The following is a 20,601-nucleotide window of genomic DNA, read 5'->3' as shown; positions in this document are numbered from 1 at the left end:
TTATGATGAACCACTCATCTGTGTGTTTGGAGGGAGGGGGGAGGGGAGGATGTGTTCTATAGAGATTTGATGTGTATTTCCAGACAAAAGCGAAATAGTCAGCCACTGCGATTATAAATCTTGTCATGGAGTGATGTTTATGTCGATCCATTATAGAAATGCAATTTAATTCTGTAATAAAATCTAAACAGTTTTAATTAACTCTGCTGATTAAAACAGAAACCAATATAGTGCATAACGGCATAACTTGTATGACAAATTCATCTTTAGCCTAATGTCTTTCTGGTTTTTGGCACAAGCTCAGTTTGATCATGGTGCTGGTTGTAGTAGTCCGTTAACTTAAGGGGGTTACATATTTCATGGATGGCTTGTCATCTGCAGTATAAATCAACCGCCAGTGCTGGAAAATGCATTATCTCCTGGAGAGATTATGACAAGGCCAATTCATAACTGTGAATTGATTTTCTTAAATGCTGCCTGCAATATGGCAGTGTATTCAGAGCATGTATTATGGCGGTTTGTATAATCGAGGGTTATGTTCCTAAAATAGTAATCACAAATATAATCAGCAAATCAGTCAGACCTCAATATACTAAATAGAACACATTTTTCTTTCAAAGTAACTCAGTGCTTAACAAAAATAGGTTCACACAATATGTATAATATGTATTTTGTATTATTTTATTATTAGAGAACCTTCATGGCAACAGAAAAATATTTAACCAAATAAAAATGCAATACTTTAAACCTGCAGTTTAAACAGACTATGGGAATATCACATTACTTCAAATATGCTCAGATTAAGATATATTTTTCCAGATATTGCTGCGACTAATTAAAGCATGGGCCATAAAGGGCATAAATTAGATGCTACAGTAATTAAATTTGCTTTATCTACAGCTAAACTGCAACTATCTAATGCAGTTCCCCTGCGGCCTCATCTACAGCTGACCAAAGCCTGTCTTTAAGATGCCTCGAGCTCATTAAGCACAGAGAACATTTTTATTAATTGACAAGACAGTTTCATTAAAAACCCAGAACCCTTTCATTCTGCCAGGCTGAGGGGACATTTGAGCGGGATGCTTGGTAACTCAGAGGTTAACTGTGGCAGTAGCCTGGCAGCTGTATTGACTTCTGGGTAATTATACTTAAGTGGTGACTAGAGGAGGCAAATGGCAGTAACAGATTATCTGTTTTGAGGGGATGCATTCTTAGAATCAATAAGAGTCCATTTGTGGAAATAGAGCAATTTAGGGAAAAATACACCCCTGTTCTTGGTCCTAACAGAAGTCATTCGCCCATGCTACCATACTTTAATTTTATCTCAAATCCCTCATAGTTAAATTAGGAAATAAAACAGAGGGAAAACAACCTCTCTGAACAGCAGTTTTACCTTACTGAAAAAATTAGGATGAGAAATCATTTTAACATGACGTACACTACCATTCAAAAGTTTGGGGTTAGTAAGATTTTTTTTAAATTACGCTTTACTTTAAGGTTTTGTGTTACAGTGTAATTATACACGTAAGTATAGAGCAATAATAATCAACAACTTGTGCTTACTATACTTGTGCTTACTATTTAGGGGTAGGTTCAGTTATTACCCAGTTATTGTGAAAGCTATAAGGGCTTCCATATGTACATGGGGAATAGGACTGTAAAATAAAGTGCTACTATAGTTATTACTATAGTAATTACATGTTACGTATAATAAGGACACTGTAAAGCAAATACATTTACCATGTTACAAAAGATTTATATTACAAATAAATACTGTTCTTTTGAACTTTCTTTAAAGAATCCTGAAAAAATGTATACTGTTTCCACAATAATGTGGATAATAATAACAAGACATGTTTTTTGAGCACCAAATCAGCATATTAGAATGATTTCTGAAGTATCATGTGACACTGAAGGCTGGAGCAAAAGCTGCTGAAAATTCAGCTTTGCCATCACAGGAATAAATTACTGTCGTAGAGACTAACTCCGTGACTCCCTCCTCTGACCACCGGAGGTAGCTCTCTCCAGAGTACTGACTCTCACTTATACTGACACACTACATTTCCCACAAGCCTGTGTCTTGGACTGATTATTGTTCAGGTGTGCCTCATCACCTGGTCCTTTAAGAACCCTCTTCTCCGTCTACTAAGTGCGAAGTCTTGTTTTGCTGTTGTGGACATTTTTAAACGATTATACCTTTTTCTGACTGCCTGTTATTGATCCTGTTTGGCCATCATCTTCGACCCTTTGCTGCCTGTCTCTGACCCCTGCCTGTTATACCGATCTGTGAGTGTTATCTGCCTGCCCTGACTCACCTGTTACAAGGTGTGCAGATATCACCATCAGTGACTTCTCCACCACCTACCATAGCCGCCAGTGCACATGTGGTGAGCACACCACCAGCGATAAATCCTTGTCTATCGCTGCCGGAGAAGTTCAACGGCGATCGAAATGTAAGGGTTTCATACTCCCACTTTCTCTCTTCATTAACCAACAACCAAACATAGATGCAGGTATGTCAAAGCGGAGAAATGTGAATTCCACAAGACGGTGACCTCCTTCTTGGGGTACATAATCAGCCCTGAAGGCTTTTCCATGGATGAGAAGAGTGTCCACCATTCTTAGCTGGCCACGACCGTACACAACCAAAGAATTACAACGTTTCCTGGGTGTGGTGTGACAGGCAGCGGGGCGAGGGACCGCGAGAGCGGGCCGGTGATTAATGTTGACGAGTGCCAGCTGCGTGGCACACCGGTCTCGTCTCGCGGCCATGTGACGGGAGCATAAAAGGAGGAGCAAGGACAGCGGAAGACGAGAGAGGACCAGGCCTGGATTTATGTTGAGTTTTGTTTTATGTGTTTGTGGGCAGTCGTCCGTGAGGGGCTGCCCGCGGTTTAACTTTCGTTTTGTTTATTTATTTTGTTTGTTGAACGTTCGCCGGTTCCCGCCTCCTTCCTTCCCATCTACGAACCGTATTACACTGGGGTTTGCTAATTTCTATCTGTGCTTTATACGTAACTTCAGCACTATCGCCTGCCCACTTACCAGTATGGTGAAGAAAGGTCACCCCCAACTGAAGTAGTTTCCTGCTGCCATGGACGCCTTTCAACAATTAAAGAAACACTTTACGACGGCTCCCATTCTGCATCATCCTGATCCAGCCCTTCCATTCATTGTCGAGGTGGATGCCTCAAGCACAGGTCTTGGGGCAGTCCTGTCCCAGCGGCAAGGTAACCCACCTAAACTTTATCACTGTGCTTTCCATTCCAGAAAACTTACCGCAGCCGAGCAAAACTATGATGTCGGTGACAGAGAATTGCTGGCCATGAAGGCAGTGCTAGAGGAATGGCGCCATTGGCTTGAGGGAGCTAATCATCCTTTCACCGTTCTAACCGATCACAAGAATCTTGAATATCTTCGTACCGCCAAGAGAATCAATCTATGTAATGCTCGCTGGTCACTGTTCTTCTCACGCTTCCACTTCACTGTTACCTATCGTCCTGGGTCTAAGAATGTCAAAGCTGATGCCCTATCCCGCCAGTTCGAAGGTGAGATCAACCCCACACACACAGACATTATTCTACCTGCCTCTCTTGTCATTGCACCCATACAGTGGGATATCATGACCGAACTGGAACAAGCCAATGGAGAGGACGAGGTACCTCTTGACTGTAGCGGTCATCCAGGTATCACCACCACTACTCAAATCTTGCAGAACCGATTCTGGTGGCCATCATTACCCAGTTACTCAAGACTCCACACAATTTGTCTGATCGTGTCACGTCTGTAACAAGAACAAATCCCTTCATCAGGTCCCCACAGGTCTGCTACAACCCTTACCTCTGCCACAATGTCCCTAGTCTCAAATCGCCATAGATTTTATTACCGACCTACCCATCTCTGACGGATACACCACCATACTGACAGTTATTGACCGCTTCTTCAAGGCCTGCTGCATCATCCCATTATACAAATTATCTACCACCATGCACAGCCGAACACCTCTGCAACTGGGTCTTCAGGATCTATGGATTACCTGAAGACATCGTATCCGACTGTGGTCCTCAATTTACCTCTCGTCTATGGTCTGCTTTCTGCCAGGTCCTGGGCATCAATGTAAGCCTTACCTCGGGCTACCACCCGCAGTCTAATGGTCAGGTGGAGAGGCTCAACCAGGAACTCACACGCTTCCTACGAACCTACTGTAACCACAATCAGTCAGACTGGGTTTGATATCTCATATGGGCTGAGTACGCACAGAATTCCATTCGCAAACCTGCTACTAGCCTCACCCCGTTCCAGTGCATCCTGGGATTTCAACCACCACTGTTTCCCTGGTCCGGCGAACCCACCAACGTCCCAGCCATCAATGATTGGATTTATTGGTGTGAGCAAAGAGCTCAAAACATGCAATATGCTGTCCACCATGTAAGGGAGCAAGTGGATAGCCACCGGCGTCCCGGTCCTACCTATCAGCCAGGTCAATGGGTGTGGTTATCCACAAGAGACTTGCTTCTCAAACTCGCCTGCAAGAAACTGAGTCTAAGGTACGTTGGTCCTTTCCAGATCATATGTCAAATTAATCCAGTGTCATTGTGTCATTGCCTTGCTTTGCCTCATCATTTTCGCATCTCTCCCACATTCCATGTATCCCTGCTCAAACCTGCAAATGGTGACAGCAAGGAGGGGGAGGAGGCGTCTGGTGATCAGAGTCCCCCACCCATTCTGGTGGAGAGCGAGGGGGTCTATCAAGTCCGGGAGCTACTGGACTCTAGGTGCCAGGGTAGGATACTATAGTATCTAGTAGACTGGGAGGGGTATAGTCCAGAAGAACACACCTGGGTCAACACAGATGATATCCTGGACCCCAACCTGGGGGGATGGGGGGGCTCTGTCACAGAGACGAACTCCATGATTCCCTTCTCTGACAACCGGAAGAGCTCTATCCCGAGTACTTCCACAAGCCTGTGCCATGGACTGATTATTGTGCAGGTGTTCCTCATAGGGATGCACCGAATCCAGATTTTTGAGGTTCGGCCGAATACCGAATCCACTGGTTAAGATTCTGCCGAATCCGAAACCGAATACCGAATCCAACTCCCATCCTTAGTCCATTATCACAGTAAACACATTAATGACATAAACAACGTCCACAAGAGTGTATTTTTAATTTAATTTTAATTTAAAAAAAGGCAACATTATGCCAGGATGACTGTGCCGTATTGCTCTCTGTAGATTTCTTCATGCACAAAAACCGGATAACCACTTCTTTTACGTCCTTACGTAATGACGTCATTTCTATCATACCGGCGGATGAAAATACATTCAAACACATTCATGTAAAGTATCTGTAATTAAAACTTAGTATAGTAATAATTATTATTGTAATCATCGTCATCTTGGATACGTTTTTTAATTCTTGTTTTGCAAAAGCACTCAATACAGCCACTGTCGTGCAAACACTGATGTTTTACACAGATGAAATAAACTTACATTGACATAACATAAACTCACACAAATCCTTGGTTCACCTGTGCTTATATATTATCAGCATCCGTTTTCCGAGAGAAATAGCAGCCGTCCCACTTCGAGAGAAACAGTTCTGTTCAAGACGACGCTATCACGCATGCAGTATCTCAGCTCACCGGTTCTCACAGCAAAACATGTCTCAGTTCAGTGAACTGTTGGAGTTACAACATATACTTCAATATATATGCTGATATTAGTTTATTTCTAGTCTGAGGGACTGTCACTCATGTCAGAAAGTGAGTAACTATAGTAACTTGTGGGATCAGCGCTAATTTGAGACGCGAACCGTTTAGAACGATTCAGTCCGATTTGGTGAACTTGTTCGACCGGATAAGTAAAAAGATCCGGTTAAAAAGAGCGATTCGTTTGCGAACCGGACATCCAGCGGCTATTGTTTAGGGTTCTTGCCACCGCGAGACAAATCGACATTGCAAATTGAACATATAGCTCGACTTGAATTGCCTTCTTGTGACTGAAAGTACTGCCAAACAACACATTTTCTGTTCACAAGTTCCATTTTCACTTTCTCACAGCCTACTGCATTCGAACGGTCCACCTAGTAAACACATTGCCATAATCAACCGCGGCATCATGTTCGACCAGTATCGCGTAGTGCAAGCGGGTTCGGTTCGCATCCCTAGTTCCTCATCACCTGGTCCTTTAAGAACCCTCTTCTCCCTCTACTAAGTGCGAAGTCTTGTTTTGGTGTTGTGGACATTTCTGAGTGATTATACCTTTTTCTTAGCCTGACAAGCCAGACCCACATCAAGATGTTTGATCTGGAAACTCACCATAGACAGCGCTCAATCCGAGGAGCGGGATAAACGGTTGTCTTTCAAACTCCCTCTGCACGCGACAGGATAGCGCTACACCAACCAGAGCAACGAAGGTGAAGCAGAGCTCGCTGACTGATTAAACATTCGCCGTATCCGGTCGGCTAAACTCCGAACACATCTTCCCTTTTTAAGAATGACTTCAGTGCCGTTCTTTGTTCTTTTCTCAGAGAAAAGCTTAACTCCAAGTCTTCCAGAGTCGCGGTCAGAGCTGATTCGAAAGACCGCCGCCGTTCGCCAGTTTCTGTGTTTACTAGAAGCACGCAAACGCAACTCGGCCGTCGTCATTATGGCCCCGCCCGCCGACTCTATACATGATGTGATTGGGCCGTCCAGATTGTGAGGAATACAGTTCAGAAGGGTATTGAGAGTTCCTAGACGACACTTGCGGGCAAATTAAATTTGCTGCCGCTAGGGTGCATCTAGATTTCTAGGCTACCTTTTTCTGACTGCCTGTTATTGATCCTGTTTGCCCATCGTCATTGACCCTTTGCTGCCTGTCTTTGACTCCTGCCTGTTATACCGATCTGTGAGTGTTATCTGCCTGCCCTAAACTTCTGCCTGTCTAGTGTTTACGATTCTGCCTGCTCCTTTCACACCTGTTTGTTCCTGTCTGTACGACTACAAGTGTTTCTCAATAAAGCATGCAAATGGATCTCTACCAGATTGATGATTTGTTAGAATTACATTTTAAGATATATTATAATAGAAAACAGTTATTATGAATTGTAATAATATTCATTAAAGTCAGCCTTAATAGTAAGTGACTCAAAAACATTTTAAAAATCTTACCGAACTCAAACGTTTGATTGGTAGTGGGATTCTTACAAACATTACCTTTTTGCTTTTTTTATTTAAAAAAAAGGGACAACCCATTTTTTTCCCACTGTAAGCGCCCTTACCATTATCCTTGAAAACCCATTACCCAGTGTTACCCTTATTTTAAATGGAAATAATTTATTTCACATTACTGATTTTACTGTACTTGTATTTTTAATTAAATGCATGCAGCCTTTGCAATTTATTCTTTCACATAAGTTTTTTCAAAACCTTTTAAAAATCTTACCAATCCTAACTTTTTAAACATTTTTTGTATTTTAATGTTTTCTATGTACAGACATGCTGCCCCTTCGGCTCATCCAGTAATTACTGATTTCATTAATTCCGGTACGAGCATCCAGTCACCAGCTGATGTCAGCCCACAGAGCCAATGCCTTTTGGGACAGGGAGGCTGTAGGGGAAGTCAATGACCTCTCTAAGTGATGAGGGAGAGCAGAATGAGATTGCAGCATGGTCCATTCGGGTCTTAGGGGGGTCGTAAAAAGATTTGCTTGTTAAAGAAGTACTTTCCCCTGGCTGATTTTACAGCACTTACACTTTTCTTATACCCTTCCTACTCTGGTTTTCTCCTCAATTTGCACACAAACACCCTAGAAGATGGAAGAACAGAAGCAATTTCTTGTGACTGATGTGAAAGACTCCTCTCAGATGTACCCCACACTCTGTTTGTCCGATTTACAGGGCCAAATCACTTAGACTAACTCTTACAGTCAATCAATCGCATTTACATCTATTGCGGCTCGGCCAACCAGACTCTCCCTAGGAGACAGCCATTAATTGGCTTGTGCAGTGGTATGGACCATTGATCAATCCCAATCAACTCATGTGAAATGTTCATAATAGAGCACTAATACTTATGCAAGGCAAGCCAAACTCACACTTACAATATCCCAGAAGTGAATTATGGCAAAAGATGATACGGGTCAATTATCAGTTGAGTTGGATATGTGAGTTATTGGAGATGAAAGCACACATAGATAGATCTGAACACAGAGACTCTTAAATGGATCCCAGGCACTCCCTCTCTTTAATGCTCCCTTAATCTCACATCGCCAAACCGTACAATTTAATCCAATCAGTAAAGAGCTCGTTCTCATTTACCCAGAAGGCTTGAGGGGCCCATCATACATCCGTGGTGGGGCGAGCCATGTCTTTTACCCTGCATGTCATTTTTCACAGCTCAGATTGTCCCTCATGTCCTCTTTAGACCTCCATTTGAGGGGATCCTGGAAGGAAAGGTGATGGAATAAGTCAATACCAGTCATCAATGGATTTTTCTTTTTTAAGACACTAAAGCAATCTACATTTTATGATTGCACAGAAATAATCCACTCATAGGATTATTAATTCAATTAAAATCAAGCTTTTAATTAGGTACAGTGATGCTCAGTGGAACCAAATACTCTCTGAGACTTAATAACCCATTGACACATAAATTGACAATAAAGAGTACATGCTAATGAGGAAATATGTTTGTGGGGGTCAAAGTTCATAGGTCAGGGCATCCTAAGGTGGCACAGATGAACAGTACAAGTGTACTATTGAAGCATTTGCCTGCTTGTCAGATTTCCAATAGAGTTCCAACTCAGCACCATCTTAAAAATTGGTCTGTGTCTCAGAATGGGGACTCTGAATGGTAAAAGTGTCACAAAAACGTGAATACATTTAAAGCCAATCTCTTAAAAAGGGCTGCAGCATTTGTCAACACAAATCAATAACATTAGATCCTTTCGGATCCACCTCCTTTTGCTGGAAAGCACAGTTCATTCCTTTAATGTGAACAGTGCATGCCCTATACCTGATGCTGCAGATTACTTCTGAGCAATTAAGCACACTGATAGAATGAACGCAGTGTGACTTCGATGCTTGATCTGAAAAGAAGACAAGACAGAGAGGGGGAGAAACAGTGAGAAGCAGATGATGAGAGTTATGTGATGTTCTGGCAGAGCTTGCAGACTGGGCCCTTTGTCTGGCCTTGCAAAATCAGCACTACCCCATTCCTCTGGCCCAGTTAAGACGCTTTTTTTGCAAGCTGGCCGGTAGTGCACTCAGCTTCCTCGTTTTTCGTGATTGCCTGACATTTCTTTTCTCTTCTCTGCTGCCGGTGCTTCCTGCCAGATCTCCTTAATACCTCCGCTGACTATGGTCCTAGTAATAACACAGCTGCCTTTTTATTGATAATGTGTCACAGAATATCTCGGTGCCGTTATCGAACACTGGTAGAGCAGAATGGCATTTTCAGTGGGAAATAAGTAATCGATAGGGAACAGCAAATTAAGTAATAGCATTTTTGCGTCGATGCATATTACAGCTCAGTTAACAGCCTTCGGATCGGCAAGACTCCACGCTGCAGGACGAACAGATCAATCCGCACACAGAGCTGACGTCTTGCTTTGACAACATAATTAGTTATCATACAGCGAAACGTGTTTGAGAAGAATATGAAAACCCTCCCTCGGATATTCAGCTCATGGATCAGAACCATGAAGAGGCACTCAGGGAAACCATGTGATTCTCTATGAGGAAAACATATTTTTAAAAGTAAAGAGAGATGAATAACTGAGATGAAGGGTGTCAACTGAGGAGAAATCGTTTTCTTAATGGGAGGTCTGACAGGAAATAGGCTGCATCCGTTTATTTGACATCAATCCTCATTGACTTTTTGTTTCTGAAAAAGCAACTATTATTTTTATAATACTTTATAATTAAATAAGCAGGAATACTTGATTCTGACTGGTCAGTTGCCGAACTCTGTGGTGAAATGTTTTTGTATATGTATAATTTTATAATAGTTCTAAGCCATCTATTGCACCCTTTTTCTTCTCACATAAATAAAACTATTTCAAATCAATATTGTATGTATTTAATGTATTTATTTGGTAAACAGGCGAGCAATACGCCATAGATAAGTTTTTACATCTCGTCAGCCATATAAAGTACAATCAGATGGTCTTTATTGCAAATTAAACCCCAACAGGTTGATCAAGACTTAATGTAAGGTGGATGTGACCATAAAGTGACCGGCTGAATTTGCATTATCATGAAATACCTTCACTTGAATAATTGTGGTTCTGTTATGAGGTCCATCCAGCCCTCAAAACCACATCAAACCTTACACTAGGACCTCTTGAGACAAAAGAGGGTCCTGGGCTACTTGGTAGGATTTCTGTTTAATTTGCCCTTTTTAACCTATAAACAGAAACAAATAAGATTAAAACTATTTAAAATTAGCACTTGTCAAAAATGGCTTAAAGGTTGCTTATATATTATGGGTAATAACTGAAACGGACACAAATACAACTGTGTATAGTGAATCATGATTTCATTACAGCCTACTAACAAATTTGACACATCTACAAGACTATATCATTAATAAATATACATCATATATATATATATATATATATATATATATATATATATATATATATATATATATATATATATATATATATATATAAAATTGGGTTGCATCTTATTGGTTCTCTAAATTAAATGCATAGTATTCAAGGCTGTTTTCACCTTAACCATTGACCCAATGCTGCTAAATCATTTTTATACACTAAAACTGTTTGTGACCTTCCCCATCGTCCACCTTATAACCGGAGAACGTCTGTCGACCCTGAGACGACTGTTGTGCTTAATAAAGGAGGTGATGAACATCTGCGCCCAGTTCGATTAGCTCTGGTACAGCCCAGCCAGCCACGCGCGAGGGAGTCATCATTTTTTAAGCGATCCAGCAGCGCGCGCTCTCTCTCTTTCCAGAATTCAGAATTCGCGCTGCAAAGTGTCAGCCCTGCTCAGTGGAAATCATGTCTTAGAACCAAGCGGCAACCTCCCGCGATCTCTCTTGAAGCCAATACGGAAGTAATGTAAACTGCAATTCCTCCACTGGCCACTAGGGACAGGCTCCAGAAGGGAGCAGAATCTCATTGAGCCCCATGTTAAAATTCTCAACTTTAAAGCAGAAAAAAACATGTTTACAGCCTGGTACAAATTGTGGTTTTGGCTTATAAGGCTAATTTTGATCTTCATGACAACTCTGAGGGGGGTGAATTTTTTTATAACTCATTCGTTTCCGTTATATAAAGCCTTAAGGTTCTGCATAATTAAGGGCGTGGTTACAAGTGGATAGCCATTTATCCGCCGTCTATAGTTATTGCGTCACCTCAGCTCCGCGCACATCCCGCCTTTTTGCCCATTTTCTGTTATCCGGGAGTGACACGCGTTGACTCGCTCACAAGATGGCAACGCCCAGCTCGCCCATACTTTAAGCTTCAGAACGGCTTATCAGAATCCTATGGGTGACGTCACGGACGCTACGTCCATATTTTTTTACAGTCTATGCTTAGAACACTATGAAAAAGAGACTCTGCCAATAAACGTTAAAAAGGCGCCTGACTGGAACAAGTCTGTGAAGTTCACTCCATCTACTCGAGAAAGACGCGAGGATGCGCGCGGGACTCGGTATCCTTTGTGCTTTGACTTTTCTGGTCTCGTGCAGCCATGGCGCGAGAGTTGTGAGCGGTAAGTTTAAATTTATTTAGTATAAAGCTATTTTCATTCATCTAATTAATTATATTAATAATATAATATTAAAAATATTTTAATTGGTAAAATTATGCTTTTCTTTCTTTTCTTTTTTATAGTCGTAAGTACGAACATAGTCAAAAACGAAAATTGTCATTATTTAATCATGTTGTTTCAAACCTGTAAGGAAAAAGGAAAAGTTAGGCAGAATGACAGCCTCAGTCACCATTCATTTTCACTGTATGAGGAAAAATGACGCAAAGAAAATTAATGGTGACTGCAAGCTGAACATCATGTGTTCCTCAAAAGAAAGAAAGGCATATAGGTTTGGAACAACATGGTCGAGTATCGAATAAATGATCAAAAGGTTTTCATTTTGGATGAGATGTGTCTTAGACGCATTGTCACACCAATCCAGTGTTGATTAAGCTAATTTTCGGTGTGGCAATCATAAATAACAGTGAAACAAACTCTTCTAAGAGGTTGTCACAGAATTCTAAAAGCCATATTTTTTAAATGTTTTAAACTGTACATTCTTACCTATACTACTTTTTTTTAAAGATCAGTTCAATTTGTTCATTACCCAAAGATAATTTGTCCTGAAGATTATTCTTGAAGCTTGTTTTAGACTTTATTGAAACTTCTCTCTCTCTTGATAAAGAGATGGGATGAGATGATTATGAAAATGAAAATAAGAGAGATTATTAGAGACAAACATATGAACAGAAACCCTCCCAAAACATCAGGTCTGTTGTGTAAATTAAAAGGATGCACCAAGCAAAATTAAATTTGGTTGTGCAGTTTTTTGTGATGAGATTAGGGTTAAACAAAGGTGGCAGTTTTGGAGAACAGAACTTTAAAAACATCCCATGCTGGAAGGAGGAAAACGGTCCCATAAAGAGACAGGAATTAAGGAAGAGAGCTAAGGAAGCTGGTTGAGGAAAATGCTGAGTCTAGTTTTCCCCCAGTTAAACCCGGCCCTATTACTGGGCTCAAATTGATGATATAGCAGATCTGGACCAAGCAATTATTTAAAGTACCTCCCGGGCAGGGAGCTAATGTTATTATTAGACTTTTAACAGTCTGTGTATTAATCACAGTTCTCTGTGTTGGGCCAATCAGTGTATCTTAAGTGTTTTCTATAATGCTATATGCTTTGTCTATCTATCTATCTATCTATCTATCTATCTATCTATCTATCTATCTATCTATCTATCTATCTATCTATCTATCTATCTATCTATCTATCTATCTATCTATCTATCTATCTATCTATCTATCTATCTATCTATCTATGTTATGCAGAACAAGAAATCTCAAAGAATACAGCATGAATTTTGTCTCTTTAGGTCAGACAGTGTGTCAAGGCAGTCCTGAGCACCCTTGCTATAAGATCGCTTACTTCAGGGACGTTACGAGTCGTGTTGCTTTCTCGGAGGCTCTGGAGGCATGCGAAATGGACGGCGGTTCGTTGCTTAGCATTGAGAACACGGCAGAGCAGAAGCACATCGAACACCTTCTGCGGGAACTCAGCATCTCCACTTCCACTAGTGCTGCCAGTGGGTCGGGCATCACAGACGGAGACTTCTGGATCGGCCTGACTCGCATGGAGGGCGAGAACGCACAGGAGCCTGGCAGCTTCGCCTCATGCCCCAACCTGTACAGGTGGACTGATGGAAGTTTCTCACAGTTCAGGTAAGATGTGACTGATGGGGCCTGTTGCAGAGTTATGGATCAGGATTATGGATCAAAAGCAGTCAGACATTAGGACTTGTGTTCTACAGAAACTGGTATGCTGATGAACCATCCTGTGGAGGAGAAGCTTGTGTGGTCATGTATCACCAGCCTACTGCTCTAGCCGGGCCTGGTGGGCCGTACCTCTACCAGTGGAACGATGACAGGTGCAATATGAAGCACAATTTCATCTGCAAGTATGAACCAGGTACTAGGTGATTTGCACTGTGAACTTTTTAAGATGACTGTCAAAAGTGACCATATTAACAGCTTTATTTATTATGTTGTTCCGAGCAGAAAGCTACCTGGTAAAAGAGCAGAGCGACAGGCCTGGAGGCCATGATGTTGGTAAGCAGCCAGGTGTCAAATCTGTCATCATTTACAGATTTACAGATGTGTTGACACTAATCTGTTAATGTCATCTCCAGATCTTTCCACAGACGAGCAAGAGGAGAGGAGAACAACTCCTGTCGAACAGGATGAGAGCCCTCAACTTATAATGCCAGGGCCCTCAAGTAACATTAGATTTACAATTCTGAAAATAATATTTTGTGTTCAGTACAAGTTAGGCTTTATCAACAACATTTGTGGTCTAATGTTTATTACTATTTCCTTTCTTTAAAAAAAAAGAGGGGAAAAAATACAATGAGTAACTTACAATGGAAGTAAATGGGGCCAATGTCAGTTTCTCAAGTTTTAATAGAAAATGTGAATCTAAGCATTTTAGTGTGATTTTAGTGTGAAAATGTAATCTTTTCTAAAGTTATACTCATATATTATACTATATTCACTTTTAAAACTTTGCCATACAGTAGTAATGCTGTGAAAACCTAAAATCTTTATATTTAATCAAATACGCACATTTACTCAACTGTTCAAAAGTTTGAACAGTTATTTTAGTTAACAAAGTTATTTTATTTAACATGGATACACTACATTGAACAAAAGTGACGGTAAAGATGTTTATGTTACAAAATATTTTTATTTCAAATAAATGCTCTTTTTTATTTGTTAATTTATTAATTAAAGAATCCTGAAAAAAGTATTGGTATTAGCGCTCGTAGATCGACGAGTCAAGACTGTTTTCCAAGATGGCGCCTGTCCGTGAAAGTGTAATGCACTGTGTTTATAAAGTATCTTCTTATTAAACTGTTTGTACATGTACACAGTTCTCAATGCTTCGGTTTGCATGTTGGGACCCTCATTATGCTACTGTTAGTGTGAGGCTATTTTGAGCCTTGTTAGTGGTATTAACTAGCGATTTAATTTCACTTACCCTGTGCCCCATAGACTATTGTTATAAGCTCATCTGTTTTCAGAAATAAAACTCTTTACATTTGATTTTCATGAAAACGCATCCCAGAGAACAATCTACTCGGTAACCATCTGTTAATTACCCCTAGGTTCATTTCTCACCGGAGTTGTCCTTTAAAACAGACAACAGTTATTTTAAATTTAAATAATATTCTTTAAAGGCAGCTTTCATAGTGTGAGACTCAAAAACAATTGTAAAAATCTTCCCAAACTTTTGATTGGTAGTGTAACTCTTACAAGCTTTACCTTTTTGCTTCTTAAATCTTTTAACCCATTTACTTCCACTGTAAGTGCCTCACAGTTCCTCACACGTTACCCTTGAAAAAGAAGGATAAGTATAAATAATAATAAAACGAATCAACATCAAGCTACAAGTGCTGTTCATCAAGTCTTACTTGTACTGATCCCATAATATTCTTTTAACTAACTAACTAACTAACTAACTAACTAACTAACTAACTAACTAACTAACTAACTAACTAACAACCCCCCCCCCCCCCAAAAAAAAACAAACAAAAAAAAAACAGTATGTAAATAGAAGTCAAAGTGTGTGTTTTTTTCATTTCTAGGTATGCTGCTAATCTACGTGATTATCCCTACCATCCCTCTTCTCTTGCTGATCCTGGTGGCTTCAGGGACGTGCTGTTTCCAGATGTTGAGCAAGAGGTGAGCTATTAAGATCAAATCACTGTAAACGCTGTCAGACTAATGCTAATGCGCCGTCCTATTATGCACAGTATCATCTAAATACTGCGACACATCAGGAAGTCAGTATCTCACCACCATCTTTTGACAATAACAGCCTTTGCGTCTTGATTAATCATGTTTTCTGCTCACTAGCCAAAATCTGACGCCATCCTCCATTTCTCTCACTAACCCAGAGTTTTTACAGTGATTAATTAGATTCTTCTGTTGATAACTGTGCCCGGCACAACAGCTTAGCCCGTACTAATCATCATCAACATACTCATTATAGCATGCATTTGGCATATTTGAAGGGGGAGGGGTTTTTCTGCTGCATTACATCACACTGAATTGGAGACAGAGTCCAACTCGACTTCTATTCCCATCAATATCCAAATCGGGAGGGAATGGCTCTACAGAACTGCTGAAGCAAGCCGTTCCTGTCCTCCACTCCCGCCCCTCAACAAAGACCATGAAAAACAGTTCATCTCCCTTTAACCCTCGGTCCATGCTTGGCAAGACAATATATAGTGGCTTATTTGTGTAATTTATTATGTTTATACGCTGACGCTCCCACAGAGTGATGTCTTTTTAACATATTTCCGATCACTAGGGCAGACGGGGGATCCTCAGACAATGCATTTAATCACTGGCAATGACAAAGTGCGCTCTATTCAGTAAAAGGCTTTCTGGAGGCAGTTCAAAGCTTTTGGATAAACGTCTTAACTCCTTAGAAGATGATGCTTCTGTGTTTTACGATGTTTGCCACTTGTTCTCGTGATTAAAAATCATCTTTGAGCATAAAACCAGGAGGAGTCACATAACAGCTGCTTTGTTTCGGGCAGCTCTTCGCGTATACCTTTAAATGTCTTCCGTGCATTGTGCTGTAAAACTTTTCCAGTAGAACTCAGCAACAAATTATGAAAATAACAAAACTAAAGGGGAGATTAAAGTGGGGAAATTGGACTTGTTTCACAATGTACACAAAAGCCTTCCATATTTACTTCTGTGCTTATATTAACAGATTACAGTATAACAGTATATATTAACAGATGGGATATGTGTGTTTATTTAAGGTTGCATATTAATATCTTACATAGATATATATATAAAAAAAGAAGAAAGTTCTGTCATTATTTTCTTCCGCTCATATGAATGATAACTGCATGCATTTCTTCTGTGCAACACAAAAGAAGATATTGTGAAGAATGGTTCAACCGTTTTTGTCCATGCAATAAAAGTCAGTGGGATTGTATATATGGACAATACTGGATTGGATTGTATGGACAAACCCATTATATATATATATATATATATATATATATATATATATATATATATATATATATATATATATATATATATATTTATATATATATATATATTTGTTTATATGTTTTTATGTTATATTTTATGTTTTGTTATCTTAAAATAAATTCAAACTACAAAGGTTTTATAGATTAAAGTGATATATGACATGAATTTATTAAAATACTTTAAAAGGAAATAATGCACATTATGTAAAGTACACTGCCAGAAATTTATTTGCAAAAAATGTACTTACAAAAGTATAGTTCACCCAAAAATGTATATTACCTCATTTAAACTCTCTCTCATGTATTTCCAAACCTGTATGACTTACTTCTGTATATCTATCTATCTATCTATCTATCTATCTATCTATCTATCTATCTATCTATCTATCTATCTATCTATCTATCTATCTATCTATCTATCTATCTATCTATCTATCTATCTATCTATCTATCTATCTATCTATCTATCTATCTATCTATCTATCTATATATATAGTTTTTTAATTTATTATACTTTAAATCATCATTTATTTCTGTGATGCAAAGCTTATTTTTTTTAGGATCGTTACTCCAGTCTTCAGTGTCACCTGATCCTTCAGAAATCATTCTAATATTCTGATTTATTATGAGTAAATAATAAACAGTTCTGCTGCCTAATATATTTAATGAATAAAAGGTTCAAAAGAACTGCATTTATTAAAAATACAAACATTTTCAAATTATATAAATCTCCTTTGCTATCAATTTTTATCAATGTAACACATCCTTGCTGAATAAAATTATTGATTTATTTAAAAAAAAGAAAGAAAGAAAATGTCTGACCCTAAATTACTGACCAGTTGTGTATATTGTTGTAACAAAAGATTTCTATTTTTAAAACATTTGCTTCTTTTTTTTCTTTTTTTTACTTTTTATTCATCAAAGTATTATAAAAAGTACAGGTTATGAAAAAATATTAAGCAGCAGAACTGTTTCCAACTTTGAAAATGAATCATCATATTAGAATGATTTCTGAAGGATCATGTGACACTGAAGACTGGAAGAATGATACTGAAAATTCAGCTTTGCATCACAGAAATAAATGATAATTTAAAGTATGATCAATTATTTTAAATTGTAATAATATATCACAATATTACATTTTTTTCTGTATTTTTGATCAAATAAATGCAGGCTTGATGAGCAGAAGAAATGTCTTTCAAAAACATTACAGTAATGTGTCCAAACTTTTGGCCTGTACTAAACCCCCAAAATGTCAGGTGGTGCAACTCTCTAAATACTGAAAAAAAAAAAAAAAAAACATATTCAGGCCCCAATTGAAAATGTTTTAGTGACTGATCACATCAAAAATTTTTAGTTGGCCAAACTGATTTTCTGTGAATTAAAAAGCATAAATTCACAGAAATTAAATTTAGCCAACTGAAAAATATAGATGTGATCAGTCACTAGAACATTTTCTATTGAGGCCTGATTTCGTTTACAGTGAATAAATGAACAGACTAAGAAAGCCATTTTAAACGGTGCATCATTTTAGGTTTGAAAACTTTCATATAAAAATGTATAAATACCAGTAGTTTTAAAGCTGTTGAGATGATCGCAAAACTTTTTTCTAGTAATTTAAATATTTCTCAAATATCAAACATGGCTCTTTTATAATGAATTGACAGTGTCACAACAGTGAAAATGATAATGAATCATCCAGAGGACCCCATCTGGGGGGTATTCCAGAAAGCAGGCTATGTGACAAACCTGGGTATGTTTAAGAGCAAGTAAGCGGATAACCTCAACTTTCGGTTCCAAAAATGGAGGTACATTTCAGGGTATATAAGTAGCCATTGCAGGTTATGATTATATATATATATATATATATATATATATATATATATAAAGCACTGTTATAACAAGGTAATGTTTAAATGTTAATTCAATTCAAATATATGTATTTTTTATTGTATTGTCATCTCACACACAGATCTGCTTTTCATTAATTAACATCAAACAAACAATATATTCTTTTAATAAAGCTTACTTATTAAACAAAGACTGAAAAAAAATATTGCACAACCACCAAATAAGTGGCGATGAGAAGTAGGTTATGTAAATCACCATTAAACAAAAGAAGAATAAGGAAGTAGTATGGCACGCTTTTTCTTAGCATCTTTTTCCATGGTGACTCGTCGTTTAATCACTCTGTTGAGGATGTCTTGTGAGTCAACCGTGAACATACTCTGAGTTGTCTGAACTTACTCATTTTTTGAACCATACCTCAAGCAAGCAAGGTTTGGGTTAATCAACCTTGGGGAAGATGTTCAAGGGAAATGTGACAGTAAGTAGTTAACCTTGCTTTCTGGAATACCCCCCTGATCCATGTTTGTAGAGCTCTCTCAAATACTGGTAAAAACTGTTCATTTCAAGGATAGTACACTTCCCATGTCAGGTGGTACAACTAATATCATATCTGGTTGTATTGCCTGACAAAAACATGTCAAAAATTTGTTTAAACACTTTAAAAATGTTATTTAAAAAAATTGGAAACATTGTTCATGATTAATGACTTTAAAAAGCTTTATTTGTCAAATGACCCAATCCTGTTAAATACTGTATAAAATGTAAACATATTTTATATTTTCTTAACAGTAAACCACGGACCAAAACAAGCGTTAACCAATCAACTCTCTGGATCTCCAAGACGCCAAAGGTAGACAGTGGCATGGAGGTTTAAAGTACCATCTCCACGATTCAAGCAGCTTCTGGATTCTCTCTTTGTCGTCTATGCTGCTTGGTCAGCAACACTCGTCCGGTTGTTAGTTTAGTGTGTGATTTAATAAAATAAGCTAAAATGGGCATCACCAGAAAAGCATAGCATTTCTGTACAAATGTTGTGCTTAGAGCTGCTCCTCAGCCGCTCACAACCAATCAAATCTGTGATTCTAAGTTTCCTGTTCACTCTCATGACCTCCTCCTCCATTTCATGTTTCATGTCAGATAGTCTGACCTGAGGGCTGCTTAGGGAGGGTGAATACTAATTGGCACCAAACACAGTGAGCAATTAAATTACTGTAATTAAAGCAAGTACAAGTGGGAACCACATAAAAAGAGGATAAATTAAGAGTTCCTTTTAACAGTGAAGTGTCACACAAACTGAAACGAGTGACACAGTAAAGAAATTAATCACTTAAAGAGCATAAAAAAGCCTGCTTCAAAAAGGTTTTGAAGAACTGGAGTACTTTGTATCTCATTCAAGAAATGAGAGGCCCATTTAATTATTTCTTATGCACTGCCTATGATGCCACAATATCATGTAACCGCATACAACTGTTCATTTATTGCAAAAGATTTATTTTAGAACACAATCATTACTTCAATGGTACGACTGGCTTAAAAATTGACTGTTTAGCGCTGATGCTTGTAGGATATTGCTATCAAAAAAAAGATGAATTAATCAGAAATGTACATATTTTTTGTATGATGCAATTACAAAGCTGCTTTAAGATGCCACTGTTGCATATGCAGTTTTTTCCCAGCATGTGAATATTTTATCATCACCTTTAACAATACTGCATATTGAAAATATCAATGCTAAAAGCATTAAACTGGTTTGCATCACAGTGATATTGTATCAGATATCGAAATTAGTCAGTTAGACGTCTGGTTGTACAGGAAGATGTGTTTCTGTGAGTCTGGGTACTATTGTGTGTTTGGATTTCAAATGTGCTGTTAGTACTTTTTTATATTTTTGAGACAGTAATTGGACGTGTACAAACGGATTAAAAAATATTTAATTGTGAAGATGTTTTAGTATGTTTTTATGTCTCTTAAAT

At 38.6% G+C, this 20,601-nt stretch overlaps 1 protein-coding gene across 2 annotated transcripts; it reads left to right on the top strand.

Moving 5' to 3' along the window:
* The first annotated feature begins 10,890 nt into the window (after nucleotides 1-10,890).
* chodl (chondrolectin) lies at nucleotides 10,891-20,569 on the top strand. Of its 2 annotated transcripts, XM_067435311.1 has the most exons (8): nucleotides 10,891-11,026; nucleotides 11,558-11,729; nucleotides 13,082-13,427; nucleotides 13,517-13,674; nucleotides 13,764-13,814; nucleotides 13,895-13,981; nucleotides 15,350-15,446; nucleotides 19,418-20,569. In XM_067435311.1, the coding sequence occupies exons 2-8, from the start codon at nucleotides 11,654-11,656 to the stop codon at nucleotides 19,500-19,502; spliced, it is 900 nt and encodes a 299-aa protein (XP_067291412.1). In that variant the 5' UTR covers nucleotides 10,891-11,026; nucleotides 11,558-11,653; the 3' UTR covers nucleotides 19,503-20,569. The 2 variants fall into 2 exon arrangements, with proteins under 2 accessions (XP_067291412.1, XP_067291413.1); XM_067435312.1 differs by lacking the exon at nucleotides 10,891-11,026 and having other exon boundaries at nucleotides 11,556-11,729.
* Nucleotides 20,570-20,601: the final 32 nt, after the last annotated feature.

This window comes from Pseudorasbora parva, chromosome 24, assembly GCF_024679245.1.
Source record: "Pseudorasbora parva isolate DD20220531a chromosome 24, ASM2467924v1, whole genome shotgun sequence".
In the NCBI taxonomy this organism is placed as follows: Eukaryota; Metazoa; Chordata; class Actinopteri; order Cypriniformes; family Gobionidae; genus Pseudorasbora; species Pseudorasbora parva.
The sequence above is the reverse complement of the archived record's forward strand: the minus strand, read 5'-3'. Positions and strand labels throughout refer to the sequence as shown.